General features: G+C 41.9%; 2 protein-coding genes across 8 annotated transcripts in view; both read right to left on the bottom strand.

Moving 5' to 3' along the window:
• Positions 1–3099, bottom strand: part of gtf3c6 (general transcription factor IIIC, polypeptide 6, alpha) — an 11642-nt gene extending 8543 nt beyond the window's left edge. Inside the window, exon 1 of one of the 3 annotated variants that reach the window (XM_043713966.1) lies at positions 1791–3099. In XM_043713966.1, coding sequence (XP_043569901.1) covers positions 1791–1911 — 121 coding nt within the window. In that variant the 5' untranslated portion in view covers positions 1912–3099. The remainder of the gene's footprint in view (positions 1–1790) is intronic. The other 2 variants (XM_043713965.1, XM_043713964.1) reach the window with 2 other exon arrangements.
• Positions 3100–8926: 5827 nt separating this feature from the next.
• The window catches only part of LOC122561795 (proline-rich transmembrane protein 4-like), a 56349-nt gene continuing 47242 nt past the window's right edge, over positions 8927–18033 (bottom strand). For 4 of the 5 annotated variants that reach the window (XM_043713960.1, XM_043713958.1, XM_043713962.1 and 1 more), the window contains one exon: positions 8927–12282. In XM_043713960.1, coding sequence (XP_043569895.1) covers positions 10328–12282 — 1955 coding nt within the window. In that variant the 3' untranslated portion in view covers positions 8927–10327. Of the gene's footprint in view, positions 12283–13043; positions 13079–18033 lie in introns of those variants that run through there. The other variant, XR_006315107.1, reaches the window with a different exon arrangement.

Below are 18033 nucleotides of genomic sequence, written 5' to 3'. Positions count from 1 at the left end.
ATTGTACTCATTGGAGTTTAGAAGGTTAAGGGGAGATCTAATAGAAACTTATAAGATAATACATGGCTTGGAAAGGGTGGACGCTAAGAAATTGTTTCCGTTAGGCAAGGAGACTAGGACCTGTGGGTACAGCCTTAGAATTAGAGGGGATCAATTCAGAACAGAAGTGCGGAGTTAGAATTAGAGGGGATCAATTCAGAACAGAAGTGCGGAGACATTTCTTCAGTCAGAGAGTGGTGGGTCTGTGGAATTCATTGCCGCGGAGTGCAGTGGAGGCCGGGACGCTAAATGTCTTCAAGCCAGAGATTGATAAATTCTTGATGTCACAAGGAATTAAGGGCTATGGGGAGAATGCAGGAAATTGGAGTTGAAATGCCCATCAGCCATGATTAAATGGCAGAGTGGACTCAATGGGCCGAATGGCCTTACTTCCATCCTATGTCTTATGGTCTTATCAGTCAATGCATAGTTTATAAAAGCAGGGAGATTATATCAGAGCTGTACAAAAGTTTAGTTATGCCACGGCTGGAGAACTGTGCACAATTCTGGTTACTACTCTAATAGGAAGTATGTGATTGCACTGGAAGGGGCGATGTTGTCTGGATTACAGTATTTTAAATATGGATAGGTTCAGGTTGTTCTGTGTTGAAAAGTGTGGCACTGGAAAAGCACAGCAGATCAGGCTGCATCCGAGGAGCAGGATAATTCACGTTTCAGGCATTCACCCTTCATCAGGTTATTTTCTTCAGAACAGAAAAGGTGGTGAGATATCCTGATTGAGGTATATAAAATGGAGGATAGATAGGAATCAGTTGTTGCCCTTATTTGAAGAATCAATAACAAGGGGGCATTATTGTAAGGTGAACGGCAGGAGGTTTTCATGAATTTGAGGAAAAAGGTTTCTTTCTTACACAGAGGATGGTGGCAACCTGACCAAAGGGCTGTATCAATGGGAAACCCCACCACTTTTTTAAAAAGTGAATGGATGAGCAGTTGAAATATCACGATATTCAAGGCTATGGCTCAGTATTGAAAAATGGGATGAACGTAGAGAGATTTGCACAGACTTGATGCGTCTTCTGTGCTGTATAACTGGTGACTGTTCTAATATCGGAAACACCGCAGCCAAAACAGCGAGATAAATAGCCAGCTTATTTGTTTTTAAGGTACTGGTTGAAAAGGTAAAAAGTATATTTTTAATTAACTTGAACCGGACGTGATGGCCCAGAGGCAGGGACTGTCACTACGAGTACGAAATAGAGGTAGAGACAATGGCAGAACTTGTGGTTTATGAAATAAAATCAGGGTATTTTCAATACGGAACCATGTGTTGGGCCAGCATCCCACCTTTTGGTTGCTTCATACAATATAGAAGCGGATCAGGCCATCGGGGTTTGAATCTTCTGATCCAAAAGCTGAAGGCTCCCACTGAGTTCAGCCAGAAAAATAATGTCGGCCGACTCAATTAATCATGATTTGGAGATGCCGGTGTTGGACTGGGGTGTACAAAGTTAAAAAAAAAATTACACAACACCAGGTTATAGTCCAACAGGTTTAATTGGAAGCACTAGCTTTCGGAGCGACGCTCCTTCATCAGGTGATAGTGATAAATTAAACCTGTTGGACTATAACCTGGTGTTGTGTGATTTTTGACTCGATTAAAGGGAGTTTTCCCCTTTAATCTCCGATTCACGTCCTGCCATCAAAGATCAGAACCATCAACCTCTTTTTTTTGCAGACTGGACCCGCTCTTTATCTATAATTAACCGGGAAGGCTAAGCCAGGCCTCACCTCCTCCTCCTCTTCCCACTCCCCGTCCTCCGGCACTTGCGAAGGCATCGCCATCTTTATGTCACTCTTCCGGCGTCTCGTGTGATCTCCTCCAGCACAGTCAATCGATCGTCGAGCCATTCCTCCAATCAAGTTTTGATCGACTCTTCCAGCGTCTCGAGTGGTCTCCTCCAGCACAGTCAATCGATCGTCGAGCCATTCCTCCAATCAAGTTTTGATCGACTTTTCTAGCACAGTTAAGCGATCATCGAGCCATTCCTCCAATCAAGTTTCGATCGACTCCTCCAGTACAGTATGATTGTCAAATCATACCTCCAGGCTAATCTATCAAACTTCGATCCTTTTCAGGATGCAAATCAATCTCAGTTTACTTTCTCAAGAAGAACAATTGAATCTTGAGAAATCCATCACCTAAACCGGGAATAATGCACTTTGAATGAACTGAGAATCATTTTGATATCAATTATTTTCCGCATTTAAGGGCGACAAAGCATCGTATCCGAACATTTCCTTCGCATTTACGTTTCAATGTTTTCAAATACAATGAAACGGAGTATCAAATAACAAATCTTCAAGCATTCAGTAAATATACAGAAAATAGATCTTATCAGACCCACTATAAGCTGTCTTTATAAAGTCATACAGCATGGAAACAGATCCTTCAGTCCAACTCATCCGCACCGACCAGATATCCCAATCTGACCGAGTCTCATTTGCCATCATATTCCCCCTAAAACCCTTCTTATTCATATACCCATCCAGATGCCTTTTAAATGTTGTAATTTACCCTGAAGGGTCCTGCCTGAAACATCGACTCTCCTGCTTTTCTGATGCTACTTGAATAGCTGTGCCTTTTACAGCTCCACATTTTATCGAGTCTAACTTTCCAGCATCTGTAGTCTCCACTGCCTCCACCACTTCATCTGGCAGCTTTTTTCAAGACTCCCACATAGTCTGCCATTCACACATCAGTGTATTGCTTTGTTCTATTGAAATAGTTCAGACAAGTAAATCAACGGCAGGCTCTACTATCAGTTCAGAGACTGATCAGGGCAGTCAGAGTCAGGATGCACACCTCCAGCAGAGACAGCTGCTCTTTTCTGTTGGAAATGTAAATCCTGTGCTGTGTCAGTCAACAAGTAGTTCAGTCAAAGGAAGATATGATGATGTGATTTTCCCTTCATTGGACTGGGTGAGAAAGGTGTCGTGGAAATAATAGGATGAGTTGGCTCTGGAGAGAAACTGAACAGCAATTTTAGATTAGATTACTTACAGTGTGGAAACAGGCCCTTCGGCCCAACAAGTCTACACCAACCCTCTGCCGAGCAACCCACCCAGACCCATTCGCCTACATTTACCCCTTCATCTCACACTACGGGCAATTTAGCATGGCCAGTTCACCTAACCTGCACATTTTTGGACTGTGGGAGGAAACCGGAGCACCCGGAGGAAACCCATGCAGACACGGGGAGAATGTGCAAACTCCACATAGACAGTTGTCTGAGGTGGGAATTGAACCCACATCTCTGGTGCTGTGAGGCAGCAGTGCTAACCACTGTGCCGCCCACTAATTGAGGCCCTTAAGTAATTAAGGAGAGCCATATGGCCTTCTGCTGCTCCTATTAATGGTCACTTAAGGGCCTCGGTTCATCACCTCCCATATCACCTGCCTTTCCAGCGGATGAGGAAGATCATAGATGAGGGAGGGACTCCAATAGCTGAAACCTGGGAGACTTGGAGACACAAACAGCAGGCAAGGGTGGCCTCTGAAAACAACCTCCTTACCTTGCCCTGACCACACCTGGAGAAAAAGAGAAAAGACTTAGCTTCTTTCTTCTGGATCCTCAAGGGATAGCTCCATGCACTTTAGGACCCAGAAGCTTCCAATTTTTCATTTGCTGGCAGCTTCTCACAAACCATTAGATGATTAGTGGATGATCAGGAGCATTATTTTTACAATGCAGTGAGGTGTTGATTGCCAGCTAACACCCTCAAGCCCCAGTTTAGGAAGAAATATGGGAGAATTCTACCATATGTAAAGGAAGTCACTGCCACATTGTCTGCTGCTGATACAGATATATACGAATTCCTGAGTAAAATATCAAGTATGCTTGTTACAGAGCTTGATTCAGGTTCAATAGTTTTCAATAGTAAATGTTGATGCTCGATATTGTCCTTGTATGCAATGTCACTGATTGAATCTTACATTCTTTGCAGACAAGAATGCATGCCTTTACTTGCCCAATATCTGTGAGAACATAATGACATCCAGAAGTCCCACATTGTTCTCATTCCTGGTCACAGTCTCCTACTAACAACTGACCGTGTGTCAAGAGCAGCTTATGACTCAGCTTATGACTCAACTGTTACTCTTACCCCCTCTTCAATTGCTTCCCCTCCCCTGTGATTGAATCTATTTGTCCATGATGCTGTCCGCTTCTTTTCCAAGCTTCATCAGTTAGATGTTATTATCTGAGTGTGTTGCAAGAAAATAATCAGTCATATGGATGTGAATGGCCTGAGCTATCCGTGACTTTCCAGTTGTAAGAATCAGAAAGTCATGGGAAACTTCAGACCACTGAATTCCTCAGTGAGAAGGGAAATTTGAGAGGTGAAAGAAAACCAGAGGGTTACATTCTTCTGTACAAGATGTGCAATTACACAAAAATAAATCTGAATTACTTCTTTAAATGTTTGAACTCTAACTAATTCTGTTGGTTCCAATAGTATCCAAAATGGTACAAATCTAGCAAATAACTCGTGATCCCCAGCAATGACAATGGACCAACAGGTCATCCATGAAGTCAGAAATCAGCAAAGGCTCAGGGTAGGCATTTTATTGTAGATAGTGGACTAGTAATCTGGAGGCTCCAACTAACACCATGAGGACATGGAAGCTGGTAGAATTTAAATTCACTGAATAAATCTGGAAATAAAAGTGCTAATAATGGTGACCATCAATTATTGTAAAAGTCCATCTGGTTCAGCAATGTTTTCAAGGATTCTGGAATAGTGGTGCTGGAAGAGCACAGCAGTTCAGGCAGCATCCAAGGAGCTTCGAAATCGACGTTTCGGGCAAAAGCCCTTCATCAGGAATAAGGCAGGGAGCCAGGAATAAAGCTGATTTCGAAGCTCCTTGGATGCTGCCTGAACTGCTGTGCTCTTCCAGCACCACTATTCCAGAATCTGGTTTCCAGCATCTGCAGTCATTGTTTTTACCTCGAATGTTTTCAAGGAGTTAGGTATAGTTCTTAGGGCTAAAGGCATCAAAGGATATAGGGAGAAAGCAGGAACAGGGTACTACATTGGATGGCGAAAGTGAGGACTGCAGATGCTGGAGATCAGAATCAAGATTAGAGTGGTGCTAGAAAAGCACAGCAGGTCAGGCAGCATCCACCCCAGAGGCTCCCTGCCTCTATTCCTGCTGAAGGGCTTTTGCCCGAAATGTCGATTTTCCTGCTCCTCGGATGTTGCCTGACCTGCTGTGCTTTTCTAGCACCACTCTAATCTACTACATTGGATGATTAGCCATGAACATATTGAATTTGCATTTTATAAAGCATGTTACATTACCTTAGAATATCCCAAAATACTTCAACTAATTAAATATGTTTGAAGTCAGCACTATAATATAAGACAGTGGAAGCAGAAGGTGAAGATAGCAAAGATAAGATCAGGAGACAACTGCTGGATGACCTAGTTTCTAGTCCACAGGCATAGACAGGGAAAAGAAGAGAGAGAATTTGAAGGAAAATTAGATTGCATTGGTTCCGAGCATACTAAACTCATTGGCCACTCAGAGCAGAGACAACAAGCAACTGTAAACATATAATTTATGACTGATTGATATGATACTTTTCAATCATTTCCATTACTGTTTTAATAATGCACTGGTGGTAACATAGCTGTAACACACCTGTAACTGTTTGGGATTGTAGTCACAACTGAGTTATAAAAAACACACACAATAATTAATACAGCAATTCACTGATAAATAAGTTTATTTTTCATCTTTCTAGTTACCAATTTTTTGTGTTAAATGGCAGTCATGGTTGGGCTAACAGGCAAACATTCAGCCATGTTCCCTCGTCCCTGGTATTGGAGGGCCACAGTTCAATATGTAAGGAGGCAAAAAAAGGAAATGAATCTTAAAGCATAAGCTACAGGTACTAAGCCATGAGAATAATCTGATATTGAGGTACAGATAGCACATAGGACCAGAATAAGGACTTTATCATTTATTTGCATTTTCATTGGAGCCAGAATGTTACATTACATTTGCAACCATGACTAGATTTAGAGACACACAGATGTACTATTGCAATCTTTGGGCTGCAAAGATCATACTCAGTAAGCAACAGCTTATAGGCTGTATGAGTAATCAGCTTCGTGAACCCTTTCCACTGTGCTGGATGCAATCCTTATTCTGTTCGTTGATTTCTCTGACTCAGCAGAAGCACAATGCTCTTCAATTGCCTAATGTCTGCCCACAGCACAAACAAACAATGTGCAAAGGTGCTGGAGAAGCAGTGACTGCAATTGCTGTTCAAATGCCATCCTTCCCAGATTGAAGCATCATCTTTAAGTCCATGGTAATTCATATCTGCTGAGGGTTGGGATTTAGCTCATACTCACTATTGGTGGGCTAAGTAAGGGATGGTCTAAGATGGGAGGGTGAATGATAAAGGAGGTTTGCACAAAATACAATGGAATTAAAGGAGTGTAATTCACAAAAAGTGAATCAAAATCCTTGAATATAAAAGGAATTTAACTTGTTTAATTAACTTGAATCAATGGCCATGGCCAAAGTCTTTATTCTGGGCTGGTTTATCTAACCTACATTGTACTCTGAGCTGTCAGCTTATTTTAGTTCTGGGCCAACTCTTTCGAAGATAATCATCTCTTTTCAAACAAGGTATCATTCAGGGAGCTGACTTACTTTTGGACCCAGTGAGGCATTGGGTACTACGTCTGATCAAGTGAGATGTTCAATCCCAAACCCAAGTGAAGAACATATTCTCTGGTAAGTATTTTATCCAAACTAACCAATCAAGCATTAGACATCGGATGGTGATAAGCAACCATGTGAGTACTCCTCAACTCCGTACTCCCTGTAAGGCACTGCACTCATAGGGAGCTGTGATTGAAAAATGGTGGCTGTTTTAGGAGATGGAGACTGTAGATTTACCCTCAGAATTTTATCCAGTGGTGACATTGAATTTATTAGCCTTCCAGTTTTTTGAAGGTTAAAAAAAAAACTGTTAACTAAAGGTAAGGAATACTTCTGTCAATAACAATACATCATTAAGCCAGGAGTAAAATGCTGGACTTTCCATATTCAAGAATCCAGTCTTTGTGACATCAGAGCATTAGACTTCCACTGGCAATTCTTGAAGCAGTTTATTTCTACTCATTTTCTCATGCTTCCAATGATCTTTGGCCAGGTTGCCATAGAAAATAGTCAAAAAAGCACCAACTTGTCAACTGTTCTGTTTGTGTTGTGGATTAAAGGGAGATTCAGAGTCAGACCATTCTTGAAAAAAAACAAACTGGTTGAGGTGTACAATCCAGTGCATTTTTGGCACAGTATACAATGTCTTGTTGCATTATGATTCAATCCGACAGAGTTATCGAGTCAATTGCAACACAGGAGAAGGCCATTGACTCCATGCTGGCCTCTTGCACAGTAATCCAATAAGTCCCATTCCCACTTCATCCTTTTTGCTTGCAAGTTTACTTCTCTCAAGTGCCAATCCAATTTCCTTTGGCAATCTTCATCATCTCCACTTTCACCATGTTCACAGGCAGTAAGTTTCAGGTCCTTTCTTCTTGCTGCTTTATAAGGTTTTTATTTGACCCTCTATTTCTTGACTGAAACCATATATCTGTGTCTCATATTCCTTGTACTATCAACTAATGGGAACTGTGTGTCTTTGTTTACCTTATCTAAACCTGCCAAATTTGTACACACCACTACTAGATGTCCTATCAACCTCCTATGCTGCAAGGAGAAAAACTGCAGCTTCTCCTTCCCTTGTAGCTAATATCCCTCTACCCTGGAACCATTCTGGTAAATCTCTGCTGTATCCACTGAATGACCTTCACTAAAACGTATTGGCCAGAAGTGACCTAACCAAAGCTTCATTAACGTTCAATGTAACTTTTCTGTATTTGTGCTCAGTACCTCTATTTATGAAGCTTATGATCCCATATGCTTTCTTAACTACTCAGTACTCTTCTAGGACCAGATGCAATCTCAAAACCCTCATTGGGTGTTGTGTTCAATAACTCATTGTATCAATTAGACTTGATACTTGGTTGAATTAGATGCAGGAACAAATCTGACTCAATATTTGATTTGATTAAGTGCATTCAATCAGACATATGGCTGTTATTCTATAAATCAGAATAAATCAAATCACCAGCACAATTGATCAGAAATGTGACCACATATTCCCTTCGTTATGATTAGATTCCCTACAGTGTGGAAACAGGCCCTTCGGCCCAACAGGTCAACGCCCACCCTCTGAAGAGTAGCCACCCAAACCCATTCCCTCTGACTAATGCACCTAACACGATGGGCAATTTAATTCGAGGCCAATTTACCTGACCTACATATCTTTGGACTGTGGGAGGAAACCAATGCAGACATGGGGAGAATGTGTAACTCCACATAGATAGTCATCTGAGGCTGGAATCGAACCTGGGTCCCTGATGCTGCGAGGCAGCAGTGCTTACCACTGAGCCACTGTGCTGCCCCAAGTTTCTGATATTTCTTATCAGAAACCACAGGCATCTTGTATTGAAGTTCCCCTTCTTAAGAACATTAGAATTGGACCTGGAGTAGACCATACTTCCCTTTAAATGTTTATTCTAAGACTGTGACTTGTAATTCCAAATCCTCCAGCCAGAGGAAAACAGCTTCCAAGCAACTACCCTGTAAAGCCATAGCCTTGGCAGCACCAGTAAGAATGCCCTAGGTAGAGTTAATACTGACCTAAATGGACTCTGTGTTACCTCACACACACAAAAACAGAATTTGCTGGAAAAGCTCAGCAAGTCTGGCAGCATCTGTGAAGAGAAATCAGAATTAACATTTCAGGTCAAATGACCCTTCCTTTGAACCTCTCTCCACAGATACTAAACTTTTCTAGCAATTTCTGCTTTTGTTTCTGATTAACAACATCCCGTGAATTTTTTTTTTCTTTAGGTGTTTACCTCACTTGCTTAGGTAAGTGCCTTTTTTACGTTCTTATTCTCCTTGTTTCAAAACTTAGCCCAGGCTCATGATCCCAGGGTTAATTTTGGATATCACTGGTGAAGAGCTCAATCTCCAGCCCTATTCTTTCTCCTTTAAATCAGGGATCTGCTGCAGAAAAACATAAAGGGTTCAGGATTCTGGCATTATGAATATAAACCACAATATGTATTATTGTAACAAGTGCTGGTGTTGTGACCACATATTCTGGTCTGTTTGTTCTGTCTGGAAATCTCCTGGGTATAGTTTTACAAATTGGATATTCATGTTTGACTTCATGCAATGATCGTGAGCAAGACATTCAATAAAGGGAAATGATCCTTCACAGGGGAGCCCAGTCCATCTCTCACCTGAGATCCACTCACAAACACAAGCTCAGTTTAAGGCTCACTGATTTGCACTGTTCCCAATTGAGGGCAATTAGTTTAACCTCACCTGACAGCAACTAACTGGAACCAAAAACATTCCTGTATATCTCAGAAGGAGAATGGATCAATGTATGCAGAACTGTGCCAACAGAGATTGAATTTAAGGGGTTAAATAACCCGCAAAGAAGATCCACAAGAATTGTTCTTGCCACTTCGCCAGGGTTTCCATCTTCTATTGAAATTATGGTACACACTTGGGCAAAGAACCACAGATACAGTGAATATTTAATGTCTTTTTCAGCTCAAAGTTAAAGATTACTTCCTATGTTAAAAACTCAAAAACAGAAAAATTGATGTGAGTTTTACCTCAAAAATGAAGTACGCATTTGGCTTATCTGCAAGATTGCAGATTCTCAGCGTACCAGTAAGCACTTGACCCAGCCTTGTCAATAACACTGCACCATAGATACACATTTATAGAAGTTCTTTTCTTTTAATCAATCTCTTGTGATCCACCACTGGAGCTGGTAGAGATTCTGCTTTAGAGGTAGAGACACTACCACCATGTCACAAGAGTGTCTCCATGCAGAAGTTCTAGGAGGACAGAATTAGTCTCGCATGTTGGAGCAAAACAGGTGTTAGCAAATTATCAGCATGTTTTACACTTTCCCAATTTTCCTTTCCAATTAAGTTAGTTGGGCATAAACATGATTCCAATTCATTGCCTCACATTTTATGCCACTACCCAAGACCAGTATACGTCCTGAGTCCACCAATCTTTGGCCTCTTGAACACAAGCATTGCACTTTGTTTCACTTTTGACAGTATACTTCCCCAGTAAGCATTTCCAAATATTAAATAAGATGCAGTGTAGAAATAGTTCCGTTTGGATAACAGCATTGCTTTTTTTTCATAATTCTATTGTCTCACTGCTAATACTCAGCTGGTCAATTTGCCTGCAAATCTTCATGAACTCCACTTGCGTTGCTGAATCTGGGGTATCATTTCTATCCATGGTCTCTGGAGAAGACAAAGCCTTTAACTGGTGAATACTATGAAGGCTTGTTGGAGAGGAGTCCCTGTAAGATTTTTGTTCAGAGCCAGTAGTTGAGAAGCCCAACTTCTCGGGTCTGGAGCAAAGCATCAACGATGATCCATCTTGTGAGGTTCTGCAGATGGAGCTGATAGAGCTATCCTCCCACCTTTCTGGAGTCAAGGCTTGTGTCATGTTGAGCTTCTTGAAGGTGTTGGTGATACCTCTGGTAATCTCTGTTCTTTCCACACCAACACAAGACGATGTCCGATACAGGCCTCTATCTGCTGAATTCTCCTTGAAGACGTCATTGGTGCTTGTTGGCATTGACCTGTTGCCACAAAGGGACATATTACTGGAACTGTGTAGTCTTGACCAATGGAATAGACTTTCAGGAATGAGGGCCTCACTGAAAAGGGCTTCATCTATACTACGTCTTAGATTAATAGGTGAAGGGGGTCTTAGATCAACAGTGGAATCACTGTCCATCTGAACACTAATGAAGGAAGATGTCCTGGAGGATCCACCATGTTTTAAATGGAAATCCAGATTTTTAATTTCACTGGTCTCACTGCTGTGATAGATCAAGTTAATCTCCTCACCGCTGCTCAATTGGTTGTCAGGCATGGTGTAGAGGGGAACACATTCTGATTCATTTTGGACAATTGTATCACAATTCAATGTCTTCTCCTGGTGGGAAGTTGACCATTGATTGGTGTTTGAAAGGATAGGGGCTTTCATAGATACATGAGTTGAAGAAAGACAGAACATTTTGTTCCAGTGGTTACGGTCTGATGTTTTAGAGATACAAAACAATGGATAGATACCAATAAGGGACATGGTGAGGCACATGCCCACTTCGCACAAGCTGGTACCAAAATGGAAAATCCACCAAGGCCACGGCTGGAAAACATGATCTCCAGCTAATCCTAGTCGGTACAGAATAGCATATAACTGTAACGCAGCACAGCTCAAGCTGAAAACTGCAGTCCACACGGCCAACTTGGCTACTCTTCCCCAATGCTCTGTTTCTCTGAAGGGTCCAGTGTTCAAAGTCTCGAGGCATGGTGTTGAGGTTTTCATGCTGTAGACCTGCATGCCAACCATACGTGCATGACAGTAAAATGTGAAATATAAAATAGACAAAATGGTTACCAAAACCACAAAGATCCCATGCGACACAAAGAGGAGGAAGGGAGCTTGATTGAGCAGTGTAATGACCAAGATTGTGCCTACAGTGAGTGTGAAGTGGAGAAAGATAATTGTGGTTAGGAAGCATGAACGCTGGAATCGTGACGTCACTGCTTGTGGCCCAGACCTCAATGACAGGATGAGGATTACAACTCCAAAAGCAGAAGTAAGGCAAGGGAAGACCAAATCATACAGAAGTAAGGCAACAATTGTAGGTAATTTGTGCTGATAACAGTAGGCATCATAAAAGAAAATAAAAGTTCTTATTGAGCCTGTCAGGAAAAGCAATCCATTGAGAATCATGAAATAACCAAGACTTGATGGAGATCTGAAAGGAAGACAGAGAATACCAATTGCAGAGATGACTGTTACCAAGCCAAAGAGTGACCCCAATCCATAAACATGGAGGTCCCACGCAAATCCCCATTCAGTCAATGCGGTGTTCCAGTCTGTGTGGAGGTTCACAAACAATGGAGGGACAAGTAGGAAATTAGGATTGAAAGATGTGTTTTGTACTCCTCCTTCACTGTCAGGGTAAATGCTGTTCCAGAACTTATCTGAACTGCAGTTTTCATCCTTGTTACCACTGGATACAGGGATGGGGCCTATACCAGAAGAATTTTCATCTCCAAGGATCAAATCTAGGCAAAAGAGGGAAAAGTTATAATGTAGAAACACAGTTGTAACTCATATTATACCCATTAGCAATTTAATTAAAAAGCACAATCATGGAATTTACTTTAAGAGTGGCATGGTGCTCTGGTTTCGTCCCACAGATGTGCAGATTAGCTGGATTAGCCATGCTAAATTGCCCATAGTGTGCAGGGATGTACAGATTAGGTGGATTAGCCATGGTAAACTGCAGGGTTATGGGGAAAGGGTGAGGAGAGTGGATCTCGGTGGGTGTTCACTTTCTGCACTATAGGGATTCTATATTTCCATTCTAAATTATAGGGATGAGATAATTCTTGGTAAAGAATTTTCAATGTGCAAAACATCTCTGTCTCTGAATAGGTCAGATTGCCTGTTTTAATCACTACAAAGAAATCAAATCCTATATTAACATTTGAATGTATTAAATATCCTTGACAAAAAATGTTTATGTGGATAGTTAAACTCGGACTAATCACATGTTTTGCTCTTATACATTAATGTTACTGTGTTTTTAAACTACGTTGGTTTGAAATTATCAGGTTGAGCACTTCAGGTCCAACTCTGATCTTAGAGTTGGATAAAAGGTCAGCACAACATCGAGGGCCGAAGGGCCTGTATTGTGCTATACTGTTCTATGTGATTCTAACTCCAGGTATGTGAATTAAAATCTTGTAGGTTCGCATCCTCAGTATTTCTCCAAAATCAGAAGTCACACAACACCAGATTATAGACCAATAGGTTTACTTACAATCACAAGTTTTCAGACTGCTGCTTCATCATCAGGTGAAGTGAGGGGTGCACACAGGCACAGAATTTATTGGCAGAGAGATCAGTCCAAGATAATTCCAGGTAATTAAGAGTGTCAAAAGGTAGTACAAATGGTGTGAGTGCAGTGTTGACGGGCTGAATAATAATTCTTTGCAGGTGATCAAAAGTGTCAGATGGTGCGAGTAAAGTGTCAACAGCTGAATAAAGTTAAAAATCACACCACCAGGTTATAGTCCAACAGGTTGATTTGGAAGTACAAGCTTTTGGAGTGCTGCTCCTTCATCAGGTAGCCAATGGCGCAGGATCATAGGATGCAGCATTTATTTTATTTTATTTTTTCTTCTTCTTTTTTTTCTTTTTTTAAATTTTTATCCCCACACTACCACCTAAGTGCAGTAGTGCTTATTTTTTCCCCAGCACCCATGGTGTGTGTGTGTGCAGGTGTGACTCCTTCTCCAAGGACACCCGGGCTCTAACGTAAGGATGCAGAATTTATTTATTTATTTATTTTTTTCTCTTTTTTTTATGTTTTTTTTTCTTTCTTTTTTTATTCAATTTCCACCACCAGGAAGATAGGAAAACACCCGGGTGGCCAGTGACAAACACTGCCCTTCACAGCAAGGGACAGTGCTGTGTGATCAAAACAGTGAAGGGGAGGGTAGGGACTAAATCAAAATAGAGTTGGAGGGAGAAATAATGCACTCCACTCCCTGCGGTGCCCACCTCCCCCTGAACAACTCCAGGGTGTTGGTTGACACCGCGTGCTCCTTCTCCAAGGACACCCGAGCTCGAACATAGTCACTTTGTTTTTTTTTTTTTCTTCTTTTTTTTTTATTTAAAATTTAAATCTCCTGTTTATTTTTTTTTTTTTCTTTTTTCTTTTTTTTTAACCCCCACACTACCGCCTAAGTGCGGTAGTGCTTATTTTATCCCCAGCACCCATGGTGTGTGTGTGCAGGTGTAAGACACTGTGAAAGACACAAAGTGCACGAATCTTTATTCAATTTCCACCACCAGGAAGATAGGAAAACACCCGGGTGGCCAGTGACAAACACTGCACTTCACATCAAGGGACAGTGCTGTCTGATCAAAACAGTGAAGGGGAGGGTAGGGACTAAATCAAAATAGAATTGGAGGGAGAAATGATGCACTCCACTCCCTGCGGCGCCCACCTCTCCCAGAACAACTCCAGGGTGTTGGTGGACACCGCGTGCTCCTTCTCCAAGGACACCCGGGCTCTAACGTAACCGCGGAAGAGGGGCAGGCAGTCGGCCCACACTCCTGTTTGTTTATTTTTTTTCTCTTCTTTTTTTTTTTTTTTTCCAGCACCCATGGTGTGTGTGTGCAGATGTGAGACACAGTGATGATGAAGGGCTTTTGCCCGAAACGTCGATTTCGAAGCTTTTCGGATGCTGCCTGAACTGCTGTGCTCTTCCAGCACCACTGATCCAGAATCTGGTTTCCAGCATCTGCAGTCATTGTTTTTACCTCACCTGTAGTGTGACTGAGGACGGCCTCAACTGGGGTCTTGGATTCATGTCACACTACAGGTGACCCCACTACACTTTACACTCACACACAAGCATATATGCACACACTCTTACACACGATCACACTCACACAGACCCTCTCTCAGACACACAAACACACACCCACACTTATGTGCACACTCTCCAAAGACATATACTTTGTCACACTCGCACACAAACTCTATCAAGCACGCACACACACGTACTCTTAATTTATAAAAAACACACTTGCTGAAGTGTAAAGTCAACAGATCCCTGCCCAATGTCAAGTCTGTTTTAACGTCCAGTTTTCTCTGTTCATTTGAAGCTGTTATGACCACAACACTCCAATGATTTTATCCATACTCGTTAATCATTTCAGCATCAATATGCTACAGTTTAATGCCTCCCCACAGATTGGGTTTCAGTCAGTTGCAAACACAAAGTAGTGGGTATTCATTCAGTCATCTGACATTGATCAACCTAGCCTCAAGCCTCAGATCTGATTGAGATTATTGCTAGTTACAGAAAGAACCTTTCATTATTACTCATAGGAATTGGCAATGAATTCATTTATTCCAATGACAGTCGTCATAATACCTGTTGGACCATAACCTGGTGTTGTTTGATTTTTAACTTAGTCCACCTCAGTCCAGCACCGCACCTCCACTTCATAATATTCAGTCAACCAGTACTGCTATCACTAATTTTAATGAGATGGCAGGTAACAGGTTTCATCTTGGAATAGAAAAACTAATCAGAATGAGTGAGAGAGTGTCCAAGTGCCAGTGTAAGAAATATGCAGAGAGACAAAACAAAAGAAAAAGGAGCACAAATATTTAGAGAGCAGGCAACAGGCAGACACATGCACATACACACACAGAAAGTAGGAAAGGGAGTTACTAATAAATGCAAAGGCATGTAAAGCAAGCACACATACAGAGTGTCAGAGCAACAATTACAGATACACATGAAGGGATAGGAAAATTAGGAAAACAGGAAGATGGTGAAGGAGTCACTGAAAGAGCAAAGCTAAAAGCACAAAAAGACAGAGAGAATGGAATATTATTCATGTACAGTGACACTGTTATACAATCCCAAGTATTAAATACAAGTTAATACTGGGAAAATCCTAAGTGTAAATTTTTTTAGTTAAGAAGTGAATAGACTGGGGCTGTTTTCCCTAGAGCATTGGAGGCTGAGGGGTGACCTTACAGAGGTTTATTAAATCATGAGGGGCATGGATAGAGTAAATCGGCAAGGTCTTTTCTCTGCGGTGGGAGAGTCCAGAAGTAGAGGGCATAGGTTTAGGGTGAGAAATGACAGATTTAAAAAGGACCTAAGAGGCAACATTTTCACACAGAGGGTGGTGAGTAAATAGAATGAGCTGCCAGAGGAAGTGGTAGAGGCTGGTACAGTTATAACATTTAAAAGATATGGGTATGTGAATAGGAAGGGTTTAGAAGAATATGGGCCAAGTGCTTGCAAATGGGATGAGATTAGGTTGGGATATCTGGTCAGCATGGACGAGTTGGACCGAAGGGTCTATTTCCATGCTGGACATCTCTATGACTCTAAGTAACAGAATGAAAATCCCCAGATATTCCCAAACATTCCTAGGATAGGCACAACATGTGTTAGGTACAGAATAAAGCTCCAACCATGCTGTCCCAGAATGAAATTCACACAACACCAGGGTATAGTCCAACAGGTTTATTTGAAAGTACAAGCTTTCGGAGCCCTGCTCCTTCATTAGGTAGCTAGTGGGCCAGGATCATAGGACACTGAATTTATAGTAAAAGATCAAAGTGCCATACAACTAATGCAATGTATTGAACAAACCTAGATTGCTGTGAAGTCTTTAATCACATAGAATAAAGAAGCAGGTTTTGATTGATTAATATGTAAATCGCAGTCAGAGTCCTGAGATAATTTAAGGGTTTATAAAAACAAGTTTATATCTCAGCTCAGACAATGCATTAAAGGTGTGAGGTTAGAGTCTGTCTGTTTCCCAACCTTGAGTCAGACTGGTTCTATTTCCAAAGTAGGAATTTATAAAATGTCACATGGATTGACTGCCGACAGATTGTGTGCTTTTTGAACAAAATAGAATGTATCAGCAACTACAAATTTACAACATTTCACTCCATAGACTTATGTGTGTGCATGCATGTGAGGGAGTGAGGGAGGTGGGGGGAAGAGAGAGAGAGAGTGAGTGTGTGTGTGCGCGCGCACACGTGCACTTGTTAGAGTGTGCACATGAGTGTGATGGAGTATATTCCTGTGAGGGTGTGTGCGTGAGTGTTTGTGTGTCTGAGAGACAGTGTGTATATGAGAGAGGGTCTGCATTGTTGTGTATCCCAATATCCACCTTGGAGGCTGGCAAGATCTGAGGCCGAATGTCCTTGACTGCTGAAGTGTTCCCCGACGGGGTGGGGACACCCTTGTCTGGCAATTGTTGCACAGTGTCCATCCATGGCTTTTGTTTGGTCTTGCCAATGTGCCATGTCCCGGGGCATCTTTGCCTGCAGCATGTGAGATAGACAATGTTGGCTGAATCACATGAGTACATGCCGTGCGGGTGGTGGGTGGTGTTCCCACATGTAATCGTAGTATCCATGTCAACACTGACACATCTTGCAGTGGTTGCCATGACAGGGTTGTATGGTGTTGTGGTCGACATTGTCCTGAAGGCTGAGCAGTTTGCTGCGAACAGTGGTCTGAGGTTTGGTGGTTGTTTGGAGGAGAGAAGTGGAGGTGTAGGGAAGATCTTGGTGTGGTGTTCATCCTCATCAATAATGTGTTGCAGGCTGTGAAGAACATGGTGTAGTTTCTCTGCTCCCGGGAAGTACTGAACAATGAAGGGTACCCTATTGGTCGTATCACGTGTTTGTCTTTTAATACATCACATCAGTTATATGACACTTTTTCATAGAATCCCTACAGTGTGGAAACAGGCCGTTTGAACTGATAAGTACACATCGACCCTCTGAAGAGTATCCCAGCCAGACCCATTCCCCTACCCTACATTTCATCTGACAAATGCACCTAACCTATACATCCCTGAACTTTTACTATAAATTCTGTGTCCTATGATCCTGCCCCACTAGCTACCTGATGAAGAAGCAGCGCTCTGAGAGCTTGTCCTTCCAAATAAATCTGTTGGACTATAAGTTGGTGTTGCATGATTTTTAACTTTGCCCATCTTAGTCCAATATCGTGGTAGGAGAAAGTGAGAACTGCAGATGCTGGAGATCAGAGCTGAAACTGTGTTGCTGGAAAAGCACAGCAAGTCAGGCAGCATCCAAGGAGCAGGAGAATCAATGTTTCGGGCATAAGCCCTTCTTCAGGAATGAGGAGAGTGTGCCAAGCAGGCTAAGATAAAAGGTAGGGAGGAGGGACTTGGGGGAGGGGCATTGGAAATGCGATAGGTGGAAGGAGGTTAAGGTGAGGGTGATAGGC

Source organism: Chiloscyllium plagiosum, chromosome 23, assembly GCF_004010195.1.
Source record: "Chiloscyllium plagiosum isolate BGI_BamShark_2017 chromosome 23, ASM401019v2, whole genome shotgun sequence".
In the NCBI taxonomy this organism is placed as follows: Eukaryota; Metazoa; Chordata; class Chondrichthyes; order Orectolobiformes; family Hemiscylliidae; genus Chiloscyllium; species Chiloscyllium plagiosum.
The sequence above is the reverse complement of the archived record's forward strand: the minus strand, read 5'-3'. Positions and strand labels throughout refer to the sequence as shown.